This window comes from Anguilla anguilla, chromosome 2 (assembly GCF_013347855.1).
Source record: "Anguilla anguilla isolate fAngAng1 chromosome 2, fAngAng1.pri, whole genome shotgun sequence".
In the NCBI taxonomy this organism is placed as follows: Eukaryota; Metazoa; Chordata; class Actinopteri; order Anguilliformes; family Anguillidae; genus Anguilla; species Anguilla anguilla.
In genome coordinates this window covers 72,416,939-72,441,954 of record NC_049202.1, presented here as the reverse complement: position 1 = coordinate 72,441,954, position 25,016 = coordinate 72,416,939, and the positions used below count along the sequence as shown (strand labels likewise).

The 25,016-nt window shown below is 44.7% G+C and overlaps 2 protein-coding genes and 1 long non-coding RNA gene across 13 annotated transcripts in view; all 3 read left to right on the top strand.

Moving 5' to 3' along the window:
- Window positions 1-25,016, top strand: part of LOC118219585 (scavenger receptor cysteine-rich type 1 protein M130-like) — an 80,778-nt gene that overhangs the window by 14,644 nt on the left and 41,118 nt on the right. The window contains exons 4-5 of the mRNA XM_035402865.1: window positions 21,007-21,321; window positions 24,453-24,773. Coding sequence (XP_035258756.1) covers window positions 21,007-21,321; window positions 24,453-24,773 — 636 coding nt within the window. The remainder of the gene's footprint in view (window positions 1-21,006; window positions 21,322-24,452; window positions 24,774-25,016) is intronic.
- Window positions 830-6,456, top strand: LOC118219631 (antigen WC1.1-like). The gene is made up of 10 exons (XM_035402959.1): window positions 830-1,228; window positions 1,583-1,612; window positions 1,759-1,797; window positions 2,455-2,604; window positions 3,130-3,228; window positions 3,352-3,423; window positions 4,186-4,263; window positions 4,626-4,703; window positions 5,008-5,073; window positions 5,403-6,456. Exons 1-10 carry the CDS (start codon window positions 874-876, stop codon window positions 5,468-5,470), a joined length of 1,035 nt encoding a protein of 344 aa, XP_035258850.1. The 5' UTR covers window positions 830-873; the 3' UTR covers window positions 5,471-6,456.
- Window positions 10,407-15,886, top strand: LOC118219674. Of its 11 annotated transcripts, XR_004763804.1 has the most exons (4): window positions 10,407-10,584; window positions 11,093-11,365; window positions 14,614-14,774; window positions 15,114-15,146. It is a non-coding gene; the product is annotated as an uncharacterized LOC118219674 (long non-coding RNA). The 11 variants fall into 11 exon arrangements; XR_004763809.1 differs by lacking the exons at window positions 14,614-14,774; window positions 15,114-15,146 and adding an exon at window positions 15,863-15,886 and having other exon boundaries at window positions 10,443-10,584; XR_004763807.1 differs by lacking the exons at window positions 14,614-14,774; window positions 15,114-15,146 and adding an exon at window positions 15,721-15,761 and having other exon boundaries at window positions 10,443-10,584.

Below are 25,016 nucleotides of genomic sequence, written 5' to 3'. Positions count from 1 at the left end.
TGCTAAACGTAATGAGGTCAGTCATAGTGGTAATGGAGATGTGTCTGTAGTGTAGGAGATGCTAAACGTAATGAGGTCAGTCATAGTGTTAATGGAGATGTGTCTGTAGGAGATGCTAAACGTAATGAGGTCAGTCATAGTGTTAGTGGAGATGTGTCTGTAGGAGATGCTAAACATAATGAGATCAGTCATAGTGTTAATGGAGATGTGTCTGTAGTGTAGGAGATGCTAAACGTAATGAGGTCAGTCATAGTGTTAATGGAGATGTGTCTGTAGGAGATGCTAAACGTAATGAGGTCAGTCATAGTGTTAGTGGAGATGTGTCTGTAGGAGATGCTAAACGTAATGAGGTCAGTCATAGTGTTAATGGAGATGTGTCTGTAGGAGATGCTAAACGTAATGAGGTCAGTCATAGTGTTAATGGAGATGTGTCTGTAGGAGATGCTAAACGTAATGAGGTCAGTCATAGTGTTAGTGGAGATGTGTCTGTAGGAGATGTTAAACGTAATGAGGTCAGTCATAGTGTTAATGGAGATGTGTCTGTAGGAGATGCTAAACGTAATGAGGTCAGTCATGGTGTTAGTGGAGATGTGTCTGTAGGAGATGCTAAACGTAATGAGGTCAGTCATAGTGTTAGTGGAGATGTGTCTGTAGGAGATGCTAAATGTAATGAGGTCAGTCATAGTGTTAATGGAGATGTGTCTGTAGGAGATGCTAAACGTAATGAGGTCAGTCATGGTGTTAGTGGAGATGTGTCTGTAGGAGATGCTAAACGTAATGAGGTCAGTCGTAGTGTTAGTGGAGATGTGTCTGTAGGAGATGCTAAATGTAATGAGGTCAGTCATAGTGTTAATGGAGGTGTGTCTGTAGGAGATGCTAAACGTAATGAGGCTGCTCAGCTCATCTGTGTCTCCTGCTCTAGGTCACTGGCCCCTCCGGCTGGTGGGGGGTGAAGGCAGGTGTTCTGGGAGGCTGGAGGTGTTCCACGGGGACTCCTGGCGGAAGGTGTGTGGAGACTCCTGGGACGCGATGGACGTCCAGGTAGTGTGCAGACAGCTGGGCTGTGAGTCAGCAGGAAAGGCTCATACTAATGCTACATTTGGGACGGGGAAGGACGACCCCTGGGTGACTGAGGTGAACTGCAGGGGCACTGAGATGCACCTGTGGGACTGCCCACACCAGCACAGCCGCTGCCCACACCAGAACCAGGCTGGGGTCACCTGCACAGGTGAGCCTGCGACTCCAGATCACCTCAGGCTGACTGCCAGCTTCTGAGAAGATTAATCACTGGAGCCCTGACAGAAACACACACTCTAAACCCCAGGAGCAGCTTATAGATCCACCCAGCATTACAGCTCGATGATTACTTTATTCATGCGCTCACTAATAATGCAAGTAAAAAACATGATGCGTTGGAACTACATTTTTTTTAACAGAAGCTCGTATCCTGCGCAGCTTACAGAAGTGGAACGAGCAGAGAGGATGTGACATCATCAGGGTCACAGCCAATATCAGTGGGCAAGAACAGGAAGTGGAACTACTGAATGAATAAATAACAAATCTCTTCATTTTTATTTTACAGTTCCTTTATCTGAGTCCAGCTCCACTGCAGGTACGGACTCCTCTGGATGGTGTAGGAGAGAGTTTGGGAGATAAAACCTGAGGCTGAGCTCAGAGCCCTGTCAATCACACAAACCCTTTCTCATGCCCAATAAAGAAAACAATGCATTTTAATTAATTTTAATTTTGTTGTTTTAGGTACTCCTGCAATGACTACACAACCAAAATCACAGCCAGGTAAAGTTGCCCAAGGAGTCATTTACACAGTGAAAAGAGGACCTCACGACTAATTTCAGCTGTTGGGACTAGCTTTTCCATGAATGCTCTGTTTTGCATTTCTACCATATAAATGGTGGTGGCTGTTTGCCTGGGTAGGTTGCTAAGTAACACTCAGTATTTGAGTGTTAACACACAACTGCTTCTTGCAGTTTTTTGCCTGTTGGCAACAGTACCTCTGCATTAATGCTTTAAGACTGAATGTAATCCTATAGGTTTCTATCTAACAATAAACATGATGTGGCTCTCTAAGCTTGCTGAATGCTGGTACCAAGCTAGCAGTTTGCTTAATTTAAATAGCCAATGTCCTTGAACAGAAAAGAGAGAACACCCACGTTCTAGTACAGATAGCACAGGCTTAACTGAAGTTTACTCGCTGGAAAGTTAACCATGCACTTGCTCTCAGGCCACCTTTTTATGTTGTAGTGGGTATCTTGTGGAATGACTCAGTTTGCTTAATGCAGACAGTTGCTCTGCTTTAATAGGTCGCTGGATGGCTGGCTGTATAAGTACAGTACTGTAGGTGGAAACACAGCTGAGTGGTCAGTGTAAGTAGAGTTGAGGCAGTGTGCCATGTTCTCTGCTGAAGCCCAACCCCTTGCCTTCCCCGTTTTGCAGTTGTGTTCAAACAGCCAGTGCCCGGATCAAAGGAGGCTCCGCCCAGCCCGTCTATCCCAGCAGTGGCCTTCCTGGTGATGGGGGCGCTGTTGTTCCTGCTGCTGGCAGTGCTGGGTGTTCTGCTGTTCCAGAACAGAGCGCTGAAGAGAGGTAGGGGGCGGACGGGCGCTGGGTGAACCGCCATCACACGCCGAGTGTGACTGAAGAAGCCTCTCCAGTGATCAGCTCAGTGGGTTAACCACGCAGCTCTGAATGGGGGCTGATGGGAGGCTCGCCCAGTTAAGACCCTGCGCCAGTGCGTGTGGGTGGGCCCCGCAGTGTGGGGCCGAGTCCTCCATCACCAGCTGCCCTGAAAGCAAGGAGACAACCGGGTGATGCGTGATTGGCTGCAGTGTTCCCGAGGGAGGGATTTGGTTGGCATGCTGACCTTGTCTTTTTGTGCACCAGTGCCCCCTGTGGTCGATCACATTCCTGCAGTCTGCCTGAATCAGTTATCCGTTATGTGATAAAAGGTTGGACTGATCTCAGATCAGCAGTCCTACAGGGCCCTGGTCTCTGACAGGTGGCTGGTGTATGACGGTAGCTGTGTGCTGTAACTCTGCTGCTCATGCAGAGAGAAATGTTCTCTCTGAGAGGAGACTTTGACTCTGTGATTCTCTGTCTCTGCTCACACAGCCCTGTCTGAATGGGACCACGCCCCTCTGCACGAAGCCGTCTACGAGGAGATCGAGTACAAACTAGCTAGAGGAGGAACCTACAGCGCCCCCCGGTGGGGTGAGTGAATCAGATCTGTCCTCCTCGTGCTTCACAGTAAAGTCTTAAACACTCTGTAGAAGACCTCCTCAGAGCATGTGTGGTGTGGGCGGGGTTGGGACACACCCTCTCTCCTGTCCACAGGGAGTGGCCTATCAGAGGATCCGCCCTCTGGGTATGAAGACGTGGAGGACGGCGAGGGACACTCCCTCTCAGGTAAGGGGGCGGAGCTCTGTGGAGCTCTCAGTGGGTGTAGGTGGTGGTGCTGTGGCTCCAGGGTGATTTTGGGAGGGGTGGAACTCCTGAGTGCTCCTCAGAGTTTTGGTGGCTTGTGTAACAGGATCACTGGCTTTGAACAGGACAGCTGTGTAGTAAAATGGTGAGAGAACTGGGCTCAAGTTTGCAGGTTCAATTTCCCTGAAAGGACACTGCAAGGTACTTAATCTGAATTGCTTCACAATACATCCAGCTGTATAAATGGATACTATGTAATGAAAAAGCTGAATAAGAGTGTCTGGTAAATGTCTGTAATATAATCATATTGTAGATATGGTGTTTAATCATGACATATATTTATTAAAATAGCCGTTATGGGTACGTGGGGATAGACTGTTAATCCGCTACTTCTACCCCTCAGGAGCACTGAAATAGTGCTCTTCAGGCCTCGTAGATTTCTAGGTAGTTACAGACGTCCTCCAGCAGGTGGAGCTGCGCTCCTCTGTGTTCTGTCTCTCTGTTACCACCGGGTCGGGTTGGTTCCTGTGGGACTCAGTGGTGTGGATTCCCCAGCACCCACATACCAAGGTTTAAATATGGGGTCAGTTAGACTGTCCCCACACCGTCAGGCAGCCGTGACTGCAGTGTGCAAACACAGCTAGCTGAAGTGTTATTCAGTGCTGCTCTGAAGGGCCCCACTGTCCTGCTGTGTGACAGTCCTGAGATTCAGCCACAAGTTCCCAGAAGTCTCCTTGCTTTCAGGGGACCTGGTGATGAAGGACACACCGGAGAACTATGATGATGTCATCCCAGTGGATAAGCATCGAAACAGTGTGGCAGGTGAGTGTTTTGATTGGTTGGTGGGATGATTCAATATTTTTTCAGTATCCTCATGAATACATTTAATTGCATTCATTATTATATTCTGTACTTAGTTTTTCGTGTTAATTTTCCAATCTCCCTTGGCCTTTTTAGATGAATAAAACATGCGCATTAATGGAATTATTTCATTACATAGAACATTTCTTGCAGTTGACTTGTTTTGTTGTCCAGTCTTAGACATGGAAATTACTTTTAAAGTTGTTGCCCCGATAATTATTGTAACCAGTATAACCACCAAAACCAATATAGCTATCATGAGCACTATAACCAGTGTGCCCAGTTTAACCAGCACTGCTGCTGCTTCTCTCTGTCTGTTTAAGGGGAGCTGGTGGAGGGAGATGCACCAGAGCACTATGATGATGTCATCACTATGCAGCCGGGCCCAGACACTTTTCCAGGTTGAGTTTCTCTTTACAGACAGAATGTTGGAGTGAAACACAATGTCTGTCACTGAATTCACTGTGTTCTGCTCTGGTGCTTTTCTGTGTCTCTGGCTGCAATCATGTGATTTATTCATTATTAATGTAATATTTATATTTTAGATTATGATGTTTATTATTCTATTTAATGAATTTTATAGATTAAGACACTATCCTGTGTTAAAAATCGTTACTTCCGGACTATGTCATTTGTACTTCCTGTCTGTGTAATTTGTGAAAATCATTGCCATGGGCTACTTCCTGTCTGTGTGGTTTGTTACAGGGGATCATGTGACAGACACAGAGGAGAATTATGATGATGTCCTGGCTCTGGACTGGATTCAAGTGGGTGAGTCTATACAAAGTGAATCACTCTGTATAACATGAATAACTACAAGCTTTTATGGTTTAATAAAAATTCATCAATCCATCCCATTATATTTTATATACTGGTTTTTGGAATTCAGATTGCTTCATGGGCAATTATGAGAATATGCACATTCCATTCCACCTGCAAACTTTTCTGAAAGTAGACATTTTAGTGTAGACATGACCCTATGAAAATATTTTGATTGTAACTTTTTCTTTCAGTATAGAATTACAAGATCACAGCAGGTATTTGGTGAAAATGAGCCTTTCCCTGACTGTGTCTGTCTGTCTCCTGATCCATCCCTGTAGGGGAGAGTGTTCTGGCTGAAACCCCTCCAGCTCCCAGTGGGATGGACTATGATGATGTAGGGGAGTAGCCTCCTGAAAGAGGAGGAGCACTGTGAGATTGACAGTTTTAACTTTGGAAGTGTCCACCCACAAGTTTGGATAGAAGAACTTACATGGACTCCTTTATCCTACACATCTCAAGCAAAATGTTTTAATGTCATAAAACCATATCCCACTAGATCAGTTATTCATGAATTTATAATTCACCCAAAATTATTTACTGTGGACTCCTTAGCACATTCATAAATTAGGACACTGGAAATGCTGGTACTTGTATACATTGAGAACAATAGCTTGCATTCACTGACACAATGAGACAGTTACTTTTTCTGACCAAGATGATGATGTACAGCTCAAACTACATCAAGTCAGTACTGGCCACTTCAATATGAAATGAATGCATCAACATTTTGGAATGTAAAAATGAAAACTGTGCTTTAGCCTGTGTAAGCTTTTGCTTTAGATTTGTTTGTATTTACATCAAACCATTTCAGTTTTGGCTGCTGTGTTCATCATGTGCAGGTCAGAGCTGTCCATGTTGGCTCTCTGATTGACACATGGAAGGGTAGCCAGACAGCACTTATCCAGCATCCCAACATGCTCATTTGCAAGATCACATTTTTAAATATGCTTTTATTGCACATAGCTGATGAGTTTGTTCATCTTTCCATCTGAGCAGAAGATGAACAAGGCAGTAAGTCTCCGCTGGCTGCTTTGTTACTATTCAAAACTATTTCAGTACTACTTATTTCATACTGCTTTCATTATTTCTCAAATTAGTTTAATTTTTTTTAACAAAAAATATTTTTTTAACTACTTTTATATATATATATATATTGATGCTAGATCTTGGAGAATTATACTGCTTTTCATAGACAAGATTTTATAAAAATGAAATATTATATTTTGCTAAAATGCTCACAATGTATTTCTTAGCCTTCTTAAGCAATACCTGTATTTTTAACAGCTGTGTGTCAATAAGATATTTTTTAATAAAGCTGAAAGACTGATTGAACTTTGCTCTCTCATTTCCTTTTATTTCTATTCTACATTAATGTATTTGTTCATTCATTTGAAAATATGCAGGGATAGGTATAGTACACAATTTTAGATTGTTTGCAGATTTATGACACTGAAATAGAGGAAGAGAAACATAACAGCAGCCATACCACCCTGCACCCTGCTCCTGCTGAATGGCTGAAGCTACACAAGTGTGGGCTTTGGGTGGGAGACCACCGGGGGAAACTAAGTTTCTTAAAATTAAACCAAATTTAAATTAATTGCAGTTCTAAGAATCCCTCCCCGTCCCATCCCTCTGGGCATATCTCTTTATCCTCACAGATCGTACTTTCCCCCTTTTATTTTATAGTCGTTCCCCTCAATTAATTCTCTCAGTGAACACTCCGGCATCTCTGGCGGTTTATATTCAATTCCGTGCTCAACATTCTACGCGCGCTCGCCCGGTTCGACTCGCTACTCCTGCCGTTCCAGCCCAATAAAGCTAGAAGACAGCGCTACTCTTGTTTATTCTGATCATTATTTGCAGCATTTCATGGGACACATTCTCTTGACCTGCTTTAATACTGAGCTTGCCAACAGAAGCCTGGTTTTGTCCCAATGGCCAGCATTTCCACATGTTCACTGTACTGGGATTTTTACTGACACCTAGTGGTTAAAATATGCAAAACCTTAACAACACCAACACGTCCTGTCTGCATCTCCCATTCCCAGTCACAGCGATATTGCCCCAACTGTCCCAATTTCACTCCACACTCTATTGCCCCAATGCCGTAATATAGATGTTCTCATCTTATCCCTTTTGAAAATCTAATAATCTTTATTTAATCAGACAGTTAAGTGAGTTCTCTTTTGCAGTGACAACCTGGGGAATCAGCGTGTGGGGATTTAAAGGTGTGTAATCACTCAGATATGGAGGATGAGTTGGTGGTCAGATGTTTGTGGTACCTGGACCTCTAGGTGAGAGAGACACCTGTGGCCAATGACCATACCACCACTGTCTGTGTTAATGTGTGGCTTTTGTCATTTAACTATACCCTCCTACAAGACAGAACAGAATGTAGGAGAGCAATGAGAGGCCACTAATTAAATAAATAAACTGCACGGATGAATAACCTTAAACTCGCCTCTCCTGGTTTTAATGTTTAAGTCTCTATGTCTGTATGATATGTCCTGCTGTCGGCTGCCCTGTCTTGGCTGATGCAGTACATATCTGTGTCCAGATGAGGTCAGCAGAGGTCATGTTTCACTGTCAGCCAAAACTAAGAGCAAGAGGGGTAAAAAAAGGAGACTGCAACAATGATTATAAGAAGATTCCCAGTGTGAAAACATCATAGGTGGAACCAGTCCACAGAGAAAGTGCCCGTCCTCCACTGACTAGTTTGCTATCAATAGTTAAAGATGAGCTAAATGGCAATAGGGAGCTAATGGGGAATCTGTCAAAGCAAATAATCAGTGTTTGGGCAGATTATTGCCTGTGGTATTAAACTATGGTAAAATAGACTGCCCGTGTATATTAACTTAATACATGGTTCAGAAGAGCGAGGTCACCCATCCAGGCCTCCAGATGATAGGTGTTTGACCCCGGAGAGGTTCAGCTCTGGAGCAAAATGCAGTGTGAATATTCCCTTTCCTCTGACATCATGCTTGAGTCACCGAGTCCTCCTGCTGTTTGTCTCGTCTGTGTGATTGGGGGGAGTGGGGAGAGGGGGAGGGTTGTCTGGGGAGAGGATTGCCTAATGTGTCTGAGGACTCAATCTTGAAAGAATTGCAGATGTCAGCAACCTTCCTCTCAAACAAGGTGGCAGAGTTGGGACACATGTGGTACCCCCACACAGTGAGGAAGATGATGAGGGAGGAAGAAGAGCCCAGTGATCACAGTTTGAGTTTAGTTGCATTTTGAGGTCAACAAGTCTCATAATCAACCACAAAATGGCCCCAGATACCAACAAGCTTCCTCTCCTAAACACTGTTTAAAGATATTGTGTTGAAGAAGACATCTGAAACCCCCAAAGTGGATGCTGTAACTCTAACTCCTAAATAAGTATGAAATATTAACTGAAATATAATTTACACACGGAATATGTTGCCTGAGGTGTACGTTCTGAGAGAAATCAGCATGACTCTGATAGGCCCACATGACCTAACCTGACCTTTAACTGTGACACTGAGGAGCTTGCAGAGGGACTTCAACCCCCTCTAGTATCGCAGAGTATCCGAACGTAAACACAGCTGCCGGAAGTTGTACTGGTTATCATGTACGTCTCATTCATCTGCATTTGAGTGACAAGCTTCTCTCTCCTCTGCAGAGGAGCTGCGGGTAAGAGACGCTCGCGTGGTTTCTGTGCTTTGATCGCGCGCTCGCGTGGGAAGCAAAGCTAGCCTTCATAAATGATAAATGATGCTTGCAATCCTACTCATGTTAGCTAGCAAGCAAATAACAAGAAATCAAGCTTGTTCTAATGAAAAACGTTTCAGCTAAAGTTAATAATACAGTAATTACTTTCTAGCCAGCTTTTCAGGTTAAAATGATTGTGGTTATGTTCAGTTTAATTCGTTCAAAATCAAAACACGACAGGCAAGAAAACATTGGTAGGTAGCTAACAAGCAAACCTAGTCTTACAATCAAGGTTATTTGATGCTTACAATCCTACTCAAGTTAGCTAGCAATGCATTTATTACTTTCTAGCCAGCTTGCCAGGTAAAAATTAACTGTGGCAATTCCTTATGACAATTAATTATTTTCCACCACGTAAGTAATTCAGTTCATGTAAACCGTTGATACACACTCCTCTCTTGAGCGTCTAGCAGCGATTATAGCCTAACTATCGAGATTCTAAGTAACTGGAGATAAAACTTTTTTTTGTACTCCACGTAGACCATAAACCATTGAATATAAAAACGACTCGAAGTCGACGTACGACCCAAAGGCCAATGCGGCGTCTATGTATATCTCATAAAAAACACGTTTTCAACGTACAAAAATGCCAAGTTACTCACACATACAAGACATACACCGTCTATAACTCATTCAGACTGCCAAAATATAGGCCTGCCATTAAAACTATTGATATCAAAATGACGCCAAGTTACTGTACTACAAACAATATAGGCTATCTTGCCTCAACGAAATGAAATAAGATGTATTCCAAAGTAATGCTACCCAATATTTCCTCAATTCTTTCAAGTCACTTGCCAAAACTGGGACCTTGCCCACTAGGCCACAGGCAGACTAGCTGTTTAAACTGGAAATGTTTCAGAGTAAAAAGGTATGGGTATTTTGCGTGTGTATACGAGTTTTTGATTGGGTCGTGTAGGTGAAGATTTGGCCTGTGTCGGTAAAATGTTCAATGGGGAGACATGTTGTAAGTCGGATAGGCGGAAGGAAAATAATAATGAGAAGAAGAAAAAGGAGTAAACACAAAATCCCCTTAGTTTGGGGCTTCATTGTGTGGACATGTGAAGTTGTTTATGAAATCTGTCTGTTGAAATGGGGTCAGAATGTACAGAATTTAATATTTTTAAGGGCTGAGTGTCTGTGGCTGTTGTGGTTATTTCTGTGGGAAACCCTGCAAACCCTGAAACTCTCTGTGCTGTATAGGTATGGGACATGCCCCCGGATGGCATACCTGCCATCCCAATATGTCTATGACACAAACTGTAGCACGATGTGTTCTGAAACAAGACTGCATTTGTTACCAAGGCCGAAAACCATAGACAGACTTTTGGAGGCTCTCAGCACGAGCTCAATAGATCCTCACCGTAGTTTTAAACTATATGGTCAATATTTACGTAGGGCCCATTTTCTTAAAAGCACTATCGTTTTAGAAAGGACTGTAGTTGTGATGAAGTATTAAACAGTTCGTGCTTCATGTCAAATAACTGCACTGAACTTCTTCGGAAACGTGTAGTCTGCAGCCTTTTCTTCATTTTCCTTTCACTGGCCTGGCCAATCGGTGCTCAGCTTTTCTTTACCCAATGACGTCATTACAGTTCGACGGCGGTAAAGTTGAACAAGACTTCCGGGAAGGCTGTGAGTACAGCTCCGTAAAGCTAGTGTCAAAATTTTATGAATTTTTTCATTATGTATTTTGCAGCGATACAAGTATTCGATGTCCACTGATCCGTAAGTATTTTAGCAAGTATTTCTTTGTGGTGAAAGTTCACCTTTGCCGTCGTGGTGAATAAGGATAATGAGGATAAAATGCCTACTGCTCAAGTTAGCTTGTTGAATTTAAGTTGTCCTTGACAATAACTCAGCTGGAACGGTTATTAGCTGAAATGTTAGCCACCTTTATTTTAAAGAAAAATGTGACGCAATGTGATGTATTTATAATGTCTGCTAAGTGGCTATACATATTTATTTTTCCATACGTAGGATTTTTGGGTGTAAATATAAAAGCTATTGTAGCTCATCCATTAAGCATTGTGACGAAGCACACAGATTGTTATCTGCCAAGTATCTGAGACCTCCTCTGAGTAATAGCGAATAGTGTACATTAAAAGCTGATTAATTGATTAAATCAGCTGAATTGGTAACGTCCGTCGGTACGATGCTTATGCTAATCATTGGAAAGATGCAACGGTATGATGAACAGTGCGGCGAGCGGAATAATGCGCGTGCTGTGCGTCAGTGCGCTGCAGGAGAGCTGAACGGGGGGAGTGGCCGCGTTCTCAGTCTGAGTGCTGCGGGACCAGCTTGGACTCCTCAGGAGGAAGAGCTGCACGTGGAGGATGAGGGATTTGAAGATGTGGACGACAGGGACCCAACGGCCCATCATTCTGCAGCACCATCAAGTAAATCACCCACCCACCCTGCAGCCCTGAGGCCTGTCCCCAGTACCCCCACCAAACAGAGCACTCCTCCCCAGTCTGCCACTGCTGCTCCACCTGGGACAGACCCTCTGGTAAGATTTCACTGTTAAAGTTACAATCTCGAAGATTTCCATTTCGTTCTCTTTGGCGGTACCAATGGCGAAAAGCAGTAATTGCAGGTGTGTTTTTGCACCTCACTTCCCAGAGATCCAACCGGATCCAACCAGTGTCGCCTGTGTGACGTCAGTCAGTTTGCACCTGGGCCACGCCAACCATCACACTATTTACTGAATAAAAAATGGTTGTTATAAAAGTAACGTTATGTACATACACATTCATTGTCTAACATTAGCCTAACTTAAGCTGTCTTTACACTGCCGAGCTGGGTTAAAATGCTGTAGCAGACCTGGGGTAGAATTAGTGATGATCAATTTCCACAGACGTTCTTTATCCACCTTTTGCCCGGTATGAAAATCTTTACACTGCAGAGAAGAATTTGCGGTATTCGCTGTGGCTCGTGCAATTATGTATTTCGTGCACAATAAACAGTCTTTCTCATGAATGATTGTTCTGTGATATTTTTTCGAAACAACTGCCCTGCAAAATGTTACCCCTGGTGTTTCTGGTTTTGCTAGCTAAACTGTTCGAGAATAAAGCTGAGCTGGGTGTTAAATTAGCAATCAGAAAAAGAATAATAAAATAAAAACAAAGGAGATTTCACCAAAAAAGGGCAAGGCTGAACATATGAAGAAGCGTAATAAAATAATAACAACGCTATTCCATACTGCTGTATTCTTTTATTTACTTTTCTCTGACTTGACATCTTTATACAGAAATCAGTTCCAGCTCTGCACCACCTATACCCCGCGTTAATGCTCTGTGTAAAGACGGCTTTATTCCGATCATTAGCCTATAATATATTGATGAACTTGATGGAAATGTAAATAACGGTAACGTTAAGGCCAGTTCAGATCAATGATTCGCAACGAGACAAAACGGTTTTAGAATGTTGCAGAGAAAAGTGCTGCGGTGTGAACTGGTTAGTTGCAGAGCGTCTGAAGCCGTTGCCTGGGGTCTCAAAAGACCCACCTTGTCAAATCGCCAAGTGCAGTTAGAACATTTACAATCAGACGTCTTGGAATTTTGCAAGTTGCATCCAGTCTCGTTGCGAATCATTAATCTAAACTGACCTTTAGTTAGCTACATTGCAACGTTGCAACAAGGTAGCATTGCATTTTAGAGACGTTTTGCGAGGTCGGTACCAGTCGGTAGCATTAGCTAGCGTTTTTTCTAATTGTTAGCTGACATTAGATTGTGTTAATTACATTAGCTAGCTAGCTAACGCAACGTTACCTGATATGAGAGATGGCTACTGTGCGCAACTTTGCCTGAACTAATGTTGCCTTTCTTGACATGGTCCGGTAGCTAGCGTTAGCTGTGCAAATAGCTAGGCTATGTAATTTAGTAACGTTGCATTGTCATCCAATGTAATATGAAATCTACATCAACAAATAATATGACCTCTCATGTTACACAAAAACATTTTAGGGTTCCATAACCCCCCCTTTCTCTGTTATTGTAATGCTAGCAGACACCGGAAAAAACAGTACGCCGCTCACACACAAGTGAGTTGAAGAGCAAGCCTGTTGCGTTAGCTCCGTCTACCCTCTCTGGCGAACCAACCACTGATGGGTGATGGAAAACGCGTCACTAACTATGCGCCGCTTGTGATTTTTTCCCGGGAATGTCGCCACAGACACCCAGTTCTTTAATCATAATTTATAATAATAATAATAATAATATAAATTAATATAATAATAGGCTCAATCGCCATTGTGTTACCTAATTCGGCAATTGATAGTGACTTAACAGACATTTATTTTAATGAAAATCTTCCAGTTTATTACTTTAACACACAGCACTGGCTTTGTGTGTTAAATGTTTCACTATGAACCCATAGAAGTCTTATATTTTGTTAAATGTTGCACTATTAACAAATGTCTTGTTGTAGAACCTACTGTGGCAAACACGCCTGCCACAGGCCACCGAAGTGGCTTTCTTTGGGGCCCTCCAGCACAGAGACACAGGGAGATGATGTTAAAACAGTCCACATTTATTCCACGAGGGTTTGGCAAGATGGTAACGCCAAATGAGCAGATGTAAAAACCCTGTCATGACAGAGAGCTCCTGGTGTGGGTGGGGATGGCAGATTTAACCTGTGCGCAGTGATTACCTCACTACGCACAGGTGCAGCCACTCCTGTTCCTGGGTCCAATTAGCCTGGCCAATTATCTAATTCTTAACCAATTATCCAATTGGCCAGGTCTAATTAGCTTGACCCAGGGCAGGTGTGGCTGCTTAAACCAGCCATCCCCACACCACACCTACATTTCTCCATGGAAAGAAAAACTAAAATCCTAATTTTTCCTGTTAAAATGAGTGTAGCGGTGTTACGGCCTGGCTCGAAAAGCCATAACAAGTCCAATTACCCAAAAACACAATCAAAAAGCTGATTTAAAAACACAAACCCAGACATTTATTAGAATAACAAACAAATCACAAACTAAACGAAGGAAAACCCACAAAGTTCAAACAAAACGATCTTCACAAAAACTACAAACCCAAAACTACAAACCCAAAACCACAAATCAAACCACAAACCACACACAAAAGAAAGATGAAAGAAGATCTCAAAGAAAGACTCTCTACCCAAACCACAAACGCAAAAGCCCCAAAAGAAACTGTCCCCTGCCTCATACTACTGGGCTTATATTGGGCCACAGGCAGGTGGAGGCAATCAAGCGATTAGGCAGTTTGGTAATTACCTCCACCTGCACTACCCAGACCAGCAGAGGCAGAGGACGTAACAAGAGGTTGGTCAGTCTGCTGGGTTGCCCACCTTGTTACTTTTTTGTTTGACCATCATTGTCATAATTATTCTTTTTAAACCTTTTATAAAAATGCATATATTCACTAAAATTCAGTCTTTCGCTGTGTTATTACATCCTATTTTCATGTCTTTTACTTGCTTTATGCACCTCCTAGACCTGGTCATCCTGAGGGATTGCTCCTCCTCCGATCCCACGGTGACCCCTCTGCACCAGTCTGACCACCATTTCATTTCCTTCTCCCTCCCTCTTGCTCCCCTCCCTCCCTCCCCTTCATCCACTCCTACTGTCATGGTCCGCCGTAACCTCCGCTCCCTCTCTCCCTCCTCTCTCGCTTCTAGTGTCACTGCTTCACTCCCCCCTCTTGAATCCTTCTCCAACCTTCCCACTGACTGCATCCTCCGCTCTGTCTTCCTCGCTCTCCTCAGCACTTGACTCTCTCTGTCCTCTAGTCTCCAGGCCGGCACGCTCGTCCCCTCCCAGTCCGTGGATGTTTGACCCCCTCCGAACCATCCGGGCCAGCCTACGTGCAGCAGAGAGGAAGTGGAGGAAATCCATGGCTCAATCTGACCTGTCTGCCTACCAGTCTCTGCTAGCTGCATTTTCTATTGCTGTAACCTTTGCTAAAATGAATTATCAAACAAAAATTCATAAATCTGCCTCTAACCCTCATAAACTGTTCTCCATTTTCTCTTCTCACCTCAGCACTCCTCCTCCCCCACCTCAGTCCTCCCTTGCTGCAGATGACTTTGCGGTTTTCTTTGATGAGAAGATTGCAGACATCTGCAGCTCCTTCATGTCCACCGCCACCCTTCCCCACTCCCCCCTCTCTGTTCCCTCCCCTTGTTTCTCCACTTTCTCTCCCCTCACTGACTCTGATGTTTCCCAGCTCCTACTCTCCCACCGCCCTACCACCTGTGCTCTTGACCCTATCCCTTCCTCTCTCCTCCAGACTATCACACCTGACATCCTCCCGTTTGTCACCTCCCTTGTGAACTCCTCCTTGTCTTCTGGATGTTTCCCCTCTTCCTTCAAGCTGGCCCACATCACCCCACTGCTGAAGAAGCAGTGAACGAGCTGCTTCTAACTAACTCTCCTCTTTTCTCTTGCTGAACAACCTCCTAGACCCCCACCAGTCCGGCTTCAGACCTGGCCACTCGACAGAGACTGCACTCCTCTCAGTCAGTGAGTCGCTTCACGCCGCACAAGCAGCCTCCCGTTCGACCGTCCTGGTACTCCTAGACCTTTCTGCTGCCTTTGACACAGTCGACAACCCCATCCTCCTGTCCTCCCTGGCAGCTATGGGGATCTGTGGCACAGCACTAGACTGGATTGAGTCCTAACTCTCCGGTCACTCCTTCCATGTTGCCTGGGCCGGTGCAGTATCGGCACCTCGCCCCCTTGCCACAGGAGTTCCCCAGGGCTCAGTCCTTGGTCCCCTCCTGTTCTCCCTGTACACCCAATCTCTTGGTCCTGTAATCTCTGCCCATGGTCTGTCTTATCATTGTTATGCCGATGACACCGAACTCTTTCTCTCCTTCCCCCCCTCTGACACACAGGTCTCCGCTCGCATCTCTGCTCGCCTGAGGGACATCCAGAGCTGGATGGATAACCACCATCTTAAGCTGAACCCAGGTAAGACAGAGATGATCTTCATCCCTGCTCCATCCTCTAACCTCCTTGACTTTTCTATTTCCCTAGGGGACACCGTGGTGTCATCATCACCCACCGCAAAAAACCTTGGAGTGGTGATGGACAACAGACTGTCCCTCTCCCAGAACATCGCGCTGGTGAGTCGAACGTGCAGGTTCTTCCTGTACAACATTGGGAGAATCCGTCCCTTCCTCACCACCTACGCAACCCAGCTCCTGGTTCAAGCGATGGTCCTGTCCTGCCTGGACTACTGAAACTCGCTGCTGGCTGGTCTGCCAGCATCCGCCATCAGACCCCTGCAGCTCATCCAGAATGCTGCAGCTTGTCTGGTCTACAACCTCCCCAGACATTCCCATGTCACCCCCCTGCTCACTGACCTCCACTGGCTGCCTGTTATGGCTCGCATCAAATTTAAGACTTTGGTGCTTGCATACCAGGCAGCTAAGGGGTCAGCACCAGGATACATCCAGAGAATCATCAGACCCTACACACCAGCCAGACCTCTCCGTTCTGCCACCTCTGGACGCTTGGCACCTCCCCCTCTTCGTATCTGTACTTCCCATTCGCGTCTGCTGTCTGTCCTGGCCCCTCGCTGGTGGAATGACCTTGGTGGTCAGAACGGCAGAGAATCTGACTACCTTCAAGCGCAGACTAAAGACTGATCTCTTCAGGCTGCACCTCTCCCCACCCCTCCCTAGCCTCTAGTTTAGCTCAATGTACCTAGTTAGGCTAATGCGATCACGTTAGTTTTGTATTTGGCAGGATTGTTTTGTCTGATTCTGATTAGGCAAATGTGATTTCAGTGCTAGTTTTGTACTTGGCAGGATTGTGTGTTTGTTTGCTGAACAGGTTACCCTACAGGGTTGGAGTCCTGTTCTATGTGGTCACTTCTGGCACTACGATCTTTACTTCACTCTAGTGTGTTTTTCTGCACCTCTGCACCTTGAACTGATGCACTTGTTGTACGTCGCTCTGGATAAGAGCGTCTGCTAAATGCCTGTAATGTAAATGTAATGTAATTTGCATTTACACTGAAAATGTATCAGGAATATTATCATTTTTTAAACAAAATGCATCAGGGCTTTGCTGCATAGGGTTTCAGACTGCACTTTGTCTTTTATTGGTTTTTTAAAATTCTTACACATTGAAAGATCATCACCTGAACAGGCCTCATACAAAAACATTAAAATCTGAAAATAAAACAACACAATAACAGTTATGATCAATTTACGAAAGTCCAAATCAAAATCAAAATCTTTGCTGTTTCAACTGTACATGGTAGATGTGTGATGGATGGGTGTCTCTCTGGGGGGTGGACTAAATGATCAGTTCTTTCCAATGGTCCACCCCCCATTTCTCTCTCGCCAGGTTTTTGTCTTTCCTAAAGGCCCAAGACTGCACTGGGTTTCAGACTGCACAGCCAAACACTGCACTGAAAACTCCATCCTTTTTAGAAACAAGCCGCTTTCTTCTTCTGTGTCTGTCAGCGCAGTGTGTCACTGGGGCGGGGTCTTCTGGTGGGAGGAGTCCTGACAGCCTGCAGTGACGCAGAGTTGGAATATATGGAGAAAATGTAAATGGCGTGCGCTGATTTGTCACTGTGGCTGTTTGAAGTGTTCCTGCAGTGCTCTTATAAGGCAGCAGTGATTGTGATTGGTGGGGGGGAAAGAGTGTGCTCTCTCAGAGGGGGGCCGGGTGTGTGCACAGGGCTCAGTCTCTCTGAGAGCTCAGAGGCGAAGGTGTGAGCATCCACTCTGCTCTGGGGAAGGTTTGGTTCGTTTGCGCTGAAGATGGAGAGATGTCTGTTCTTTCTCTCTCTCTCCTCCCTGCTCCTGCTCTCCACAGTCAGTGAGTACCAGCTTTATCCTCCTCTCCAGCTTCTCCACACTCAGGGCTCAGAGACTGGGGGTCAGGGCCAAGGGGTCAGAGGGGCAGCTCTCCAGCCAGGGCAGGGCTCCAGGCCGTCTCTAAACACCAGAGTTTACTGTAGTAATATTTCTCTGCATCATTCATGAAGCTTTCATGAAACTAATTTTATTATTAATTATTTAGGAAATGTTTCTTTATTTGATTCACTGGTATATAAAACATGATATTTGAATAATCCAGCCTAAATAAAGTTTTTTGTTTGATCATGTTTGTGTTTTAGTAAATATAAATATATGTGAATATAAAGATCTTTTTCAAGTATTGTTTTTATCGTTTCCGTGTCTATGTAATTTGGCGCCTGATAGTCATGAAACAGTCCAGGTATTAGTTGGCGTTCCCAGAAATACCTGATGTTTGCGTGAAATTTATATCATAAGTTGGCCTAATTAATATTTTCACTTTTTGTAGTTGCAAGTTGCTTTTTATTAGTGTATTTTTATAAGAACTCTTCCGTCTTTAGTGCGTTATAACGGAAGACACAAAGGAAATGTGACGTACTCTCTTCAGTGATACATTTGATGCCTTTATGGCAGCACATTAATAATATATTGCACTTATTAAAATGCTCTCATCTCATGAAACTTATTACAGCAACTTTAAAAAGAAAAGAAAAAAAAACTTGGCACATGTTAGTGCATCAGTGGTAACACCTGCTCAAACCTCAACTTCAAAAGCAGGAATGAAGCAACATTGATCCAGAGTCAGACTTCCTGTGTAATTCTTTTCAAATAACACACTCTGAACAGATAATATTCTCCACCACTGCTTACGGCTGCAAATGGAAAATATTATTTTATTTGAAACTCACATAAGTTTGAATATGTGGTCTTTTTCATGCAATATTTTACTATCAATTTAAAAACATGCAAATTTTTCAAATTAAATAATTATTGAAATTTCACGGGAAAATTTTAACGAGGACATACTCCATAGAATGAACGCTAAAAGTATAAAAGTGATTGTTAAACGGGAATTTTGTAGAGCTGAACTACTAACGTCAAATAAATATATATATAAGCTAACATTTCTAATTCGTGTTTAATCCCCATTGTGGAAACATACCATTTCACTGAAAACATATTATATGATATTAAATTGGAAGAGACTTTTATTCAAAGTAATGTACAATAAGTGCATAACAACATCGTCACTAATGTAAAATATTAAAACAGTATAATGTACATCTACATACGCCCAGGGCTGTACTTAATATCATTACATGGTTAAAATGCATTCCAGATGAATCTCCTTTTTCACTGATAAATGAGTTCTTATGAAGATGCACTGAGCTTGGTAAGAAGAATGGTCTCCTGTTGCTCGTCTGTGTCTTTTGAGTAGCCGTACTCTGCACAGCCAGCGTTTTACGATGCACAGGAGTTTATTGAGGTTCATGTCTGAGTGACCATTCAGCCAGGAAATGCAACAGAAGGTGAAAAGTCTTAGTACTGAACTGCAATAAACATGCTTGGTGTTCCAGTCTACTTCTAATGCTCTCAGTTTCTGTGGAAAGTAGACACGGGTAAGGCTGATTACATTTTGAATAGATCTGTGTCTGTACTCCACTTGAGAAATCTGCAAATGTCAAATCTCAGGTTGTTAATACCATCTCATTTGCAGCATTCGCATTTCCTATTTTCAGTGCAGCAAAACAGTTCTTATATCTGAGAACGTGAAGGGGTTTTCTCCACCTTGTGGCCAAAGTGTGCACCTGCATTCTATAGGGGCTTAAGCACCAGTGGCGTCACTAGGGTTGGTGATACCCGGTGCGGTCAACCGTTGGTGTCACCCGATTTTGTCGATGGGGGGGGGGGGGGTGCAGGCAGGTGTGGGCGCAAGAAATTTCGTGTTATGACGCCTCTGATAAGCACTGTCACACAAGTGCCATCTGCTTATTCAGTCATGTGACTGGCCTCACTGGCAGAGCTTGTGTCACTGGTGTACAGCGTACAAAGCCAGGGTAATAGAGCACAACCTAGTGGTGTGCCTGTGTTCCTGCAGACACTGCTGGGGGCATATCCTTTTCAATTCTCAGCAAAAACTTGGGGTTTACACCCATGGTAAACCAGGCTAAACATTATTGAGAATCTATAAACAGTGGTCCTACATAAGAACCAGGTTTATCTATAAGATGTTTATGTACAGCACTGTGTGCCGTAGTCTTTTCCATGTTTGGTTTATTGACTGTTCATTTCTGTTTAATTGTGTGCTGATGTGTTCCAGTCTTTTATTTTTAATTGTTTGTTTATATTGTTTGAGTGTTTCACAGTATCTTAGGCGTAAATCTTGGTTTTTGGGATTTTTATGTTTTTGGTTCTCAGCTTTTTTTCTCATAGTTTTACATTCATCATCAAACCATTTTTCATTACATTCTTATTATCATTTTTCATATTTGTGGTTTTAACTTGGATTTTTTAGCTACTTAAAAAAAATTATTCAAGTAATTTATGGCCAGGTCTACGCCTTATTTTGAGGGTTGATACTGTGTGTTTTGAAGTATTTCTATTAGAATTTTTATTTAATCACTGCCAATTGCCTCTTTGTATAATTGTGTGCTGTTTGGAGCCCATCTGTAGAAAGGATTGAGGTTATGTATGTGTGTCGGACTTCTGTGTTCTCTTCATGAACTCAGTGATCTGACTGTGATCTGATAAGGGTGTTTGTGGTCTGCACAATATTTAATCAATAATTAAAATATAATTTTAGAATATTAATTATACATATACATTTATACTTAGCCAATTATTCTGCTGATTATGTTGAGGAGTTGCCATATTTCTCCCATCTGAGAACTGGCCAGGGTCCTTGGTGTTGCAGCTGTAGTGGAGGTTGCTCTGCCTCTCATGTTGTGGATTGATAGGTGGTTCCAATGCCTCCTTCAGATCAAGTTTCTATTGACTTTGAGTGCAATAGTAGGATACAGGACCTGGGGGTTTTTCAGGATAGGTGGTGCCATGGGGAGGCTGAGTGTAGTCTAGCGGGTGGAGATTTAATATTTAACAACATACTAAGATGAGGGTGTCACAAATGGTCATAGGTTTATTTTTGTGGAAGCTTGCGTTCCATTGCTTTGTTCGACTTCTATTTCTCTTTTCCTTTTCCCTATTTGATCGGTTCGTTTTTTTGTGTCTTGGTATTGTTGTTCATTTTGATATGGTGATTTCTTTATTTTATCTGCTTTTGTTGTTGCCGATTGACTGTATGTATTGTGAAATAAAGGTTTGTTAAAACTCAAACTCCCCCCCTCTCTCTCTCTCTCTCTCCAGGCAGTGAGGATGTGAGGCTGGTGAATGGAGGCAGCCCCTGTGCTGGGAGAGTGGAGGTTAACCGTCAAGGAGAGTGGGGGACAGTGTGTCATTGGGACTGGGATATGACAGATGCTGGGGTGGTGTGTAGACAGCTGGGCTGTGGAGATGCTGTAGAAGCACCAGGGAATGCTCACTTTGGCCCAGGGTCTGGGAGAATATGGATGAGTGATGTGTCCTGCACGGGATCAGAATCCACACTGATTGAGTGTCGGTCACCAGGATGGACTTTACAGTACTGTGATCATGGAAAGGATGCTGGAGTGATCTGCTCAGGTAGGACTCAGTGTTATTCAGCTCTTACCAATGTTCTTATACCAACAGGACTTTGGATTTAAATGAGGATATATTAGTTTCATAAATGCATGTATTATTACATAACTAAAACATTACATTACATTACATTATAGGTTCTTAGCAGACGCTCTTATCCAGAGCGACTTACAACAAGTGCATTACAAAACTCAGAGACAAGTGCTTTACAACATTCCTGCAAGAGAGCTACAATAGGTATAACTTTGCTTAGGTATAAGTGTGAATTGTACACCCTAATTTTTTTTTTTTTTTTTTTTTAGAAAAAAAATGTTAGAGGGTAGTGGGGGGTGATGAGGTGAGATGTAGCTTGAAGAGGTGAGTCTTCAGTCTACGTTTGAAGACGGCCAGGGTCTCTGCTGTTCTGACTTGCACAGGAAGGTCATTCCACCACCGTGGGGCTAGAACAGACAGGAGGCGTGACCGGGTGCTGGTGCGAGCCGGGGCAGGGACCAGGCGACATGTGGCAGCAGAACGGAGAGGTCTAGCTGGGGTGTAGGGTCTGATGAGTTGACGTAGATAGGGAGGGGCTGACCCCCTGGCTGCTTTGAAGGCAAGCACTAATGTTTTAAATTTGATGCGAGCCATCACGGGGAGCCAGTGGAGGGTGGTGAGCAGGGGGGTAACGTGGGAATGTCTGGGGAGGTTGAAGACCAGACGCGCTGCTGCGTTCTGGATGAGTTGCAGGGGTCTAATAGATGATGCTGGGAGGCCAGCAAGCAGGGAGTTACAGTAGTCCAGGCGGGACAGGACCACTGCCTGGACGAGGAGTTGGGTTGAGTAAGTTGTGAGGAAGGGGCGGATCCTCCGGATGTTATACAGGAAGAACCTGCATGAACGTGTCACTGCTGAAATGTGCTCGGTGAGGGACAGTCTGTTGTCCATCACCACGCCAAGGTTTCTAGTTGAGGGTGATGGTGTGAGGATGGTATTACCTAGGGAGATAGAGAGATCAGAGAGAGGGGAGTTAAGAGCCGGAATATAAATGAGCTCTGTCTTACCTGGATTGAGCTTGAGATGGTGGCGGACCATCCAGCTCTGAATATCACTCAGGCAGGCAGTGATGCGGGCTGAGACCTGTGTGTCAGAGGGTGGGAAGGAGAGAAACAGTTGTGTGTCATCAGCATAGCAATGGTAAGACATACCATGAGCTGTGATGACAGGGCCAAGGGACTGGGTGTAGAGAGAGAAGAGGAGAGGACCAAGGACCGAGCCCTGTGGGACTCCGGTGATGAGGGGGTGTGGCGCAGATACTTTACCAGCCCAGGCTACCTGGAAGGAGCGATCTGAGAGGTAAGACTCAATCCAATTGAGGACTGTGCCACAGATCCCCATTGCAGATAGGGAGGACAGGAGGGTGGGGTGGTCGACTGTGTCGAAGGCTGCCGATAGGTCCAGAAGTAATAAGACGGAGGAGAGGGAGGCTGCTCGGGCTGCGTGGAGAGCTTCGTTGACAGAGAGGAGTGCGGTCTCTGTCGAGTGGCCTGGTCTGAATCCAGACTGATGGGGATCGAGGAGCTCATTCTGTGAAAGAAACACAGAGAGTTGATTTGATGCAGCACGTTCAATGGTTTTTGACAGAAATGGAAGGAGAGATACCGGTCTGTAGTTCCCAATGATGGAGGGGTCTAGTGTGGTCTTTTTCAGGAGGGGGGAGATGAGGGCCTTCTTGAAGGTTGACGGGAAGCAGCCGGATGTCAGGGAGGAGTTAACCAGGGAGGTGATGAATGGGAGAATCTCGGGTGAGATTGCCTGGAGGAGTGGTGAGGGAATGGGGTCAAGGGCACAGGTTGTGGGGCGATGGGAAAGTAGGAGTTGTGAAACCTCAGAATCGGTGAGGGGAGAGAAGTCGGAGAAACAAGGGGAAATGGTGAGGGAGGGGGAGAGTACAGGTTGAGGGGTGGGGAGTTGGGAGCCAGTGGGGAGGGTGGGGGTGGGGAGTTGGGAGCCAGTGACCGTAAGCAGAGGAGTGGAGAGACAAGGGGAGGGGAGCATAGGGTGAGGTGGAGTGCAGAAGGAGTTGCGGATGACTGCAATCTTCTCGTCAAAGAAGGTTGCAAAGTCGTCAGCAGTGAGCGAGGACTGAGGGCGTGCAGATGGCTGGCTGAGGAGAGAGGAAAAGACAGAAAACAGTTGCCGAGGGTTAGAACGGTAGTTATGGATTTTGGTTTGATAGTAGTTTACCTTGGCAGCAGTCACCGTGGAGGAGAACGCTGCAAGGAGGGATTGGTAGGCAGAGAGGTCTGAAGCATCTCTGGATGTCCTCCACTTCCTCTCTGCTGCACGGAGTCCAACCCTGGAGGTGCGTATGGCATTGGACATCCACGGGCGGGGAGGAGATGGACGTGTTGGCCTAGAGACAGTGGGGCAGAGGGAGTCAAGAGCAGATGTAAGGGAGGAAAGTAGGGAGGTGGATGCAGAATCAGTGGGGAGGGTAGTGAAGGATTCGAGAGGAGGGAGGGCAGCAGTGACAGATGAAGCAAGAGAGGAGGTTGAGAGGGAGCAGAGATTGCGGCGGACAGATACAGTGGGTGTGGGGGGAGAAGGTGGGTGAGAGGGAGCAAGGGGGAGGGAGAAGGAAACGAAGTGGTGGTCAGAGGTGTGCAGAGGGGTTACAGTGATATCGGTGCAAGGGCTATTCCTCAGAAAAACCAGGTCGAGGAGGTTGCCCGCCTTGTGGGTAGGGGGAGATGATTGTAGGGAGGTAAAAACATAGTATTACATTTTAAAATGTGGTGTTATGAAGTAAATTACTGTATTGCTCCTTTCACTGAACTAATTTAGCACTTACGCAGTCACAGCAGAATCTTTGTGTTTCTGATGTATTTCACTTTTTCTGACGCTATCAGAATGTTTATTCTTTTAAAGTTTAAGTCCGTAGCAGAAGTTTACATGTGATTGGCTCATCACACGCTGCAGTTCATACGGGATTGGCTCATCTCACACTGCCGTGGACGTGAGATTGGCTCATATCACACTGCTGTACTCCATGTGTAATAGCCGTGCAGTCCTGTATTCATGCAGCTGTGCTCACTGTTATCTCTGGAATAAGGTGCCAGTCATTGCAGATGATTCTCTCTTTATTCCCTGTTTAGCTCCAGTCCCTCGAAAAGTCAGGCTGGTGGGCGGGGCTGACCTGTGCTCTGGGAGAATAGAGATGCATCATGGGAGCTTGTGGGGCACGGTGTGTGATGCTGACTTTGACCAGCGGGACGCAGAGGTTGTGTGCAGGGAGCTGGGCTGTGGAGTTCCTAAAGAGCTGCCGGGGGCAGCTGCGTTTGGCCAGGGGGAGGGCCAGGTGTGGGCAGAGGAGATTCAGTGTTCAGGCAACGAATCTCACATTTACTTCTGTCCCAAAGCACCCTCACAGAATCAACCCTGCTCCCATGGAAACGATGTGGGACTAGTGTGTTCTGGTAAGAGTCATTTGTATACTGTGTGTTTCAGTGACACTGGGTTAATATAGTCCTAAACAGATTGTATGCATTTATATTTAAGAAGATCAAGATATTCATTCATTATACTGTGAAATGTGACATGTCAGGGGCTGTAATGCTGGATATTGTGATGCAGATATAATCTGTAAAATGCAGTGAACACTATAGAAGACAGGGATGTGCAGCCCATAACCCTCTGATAGGGGAAGCACATCATATGTA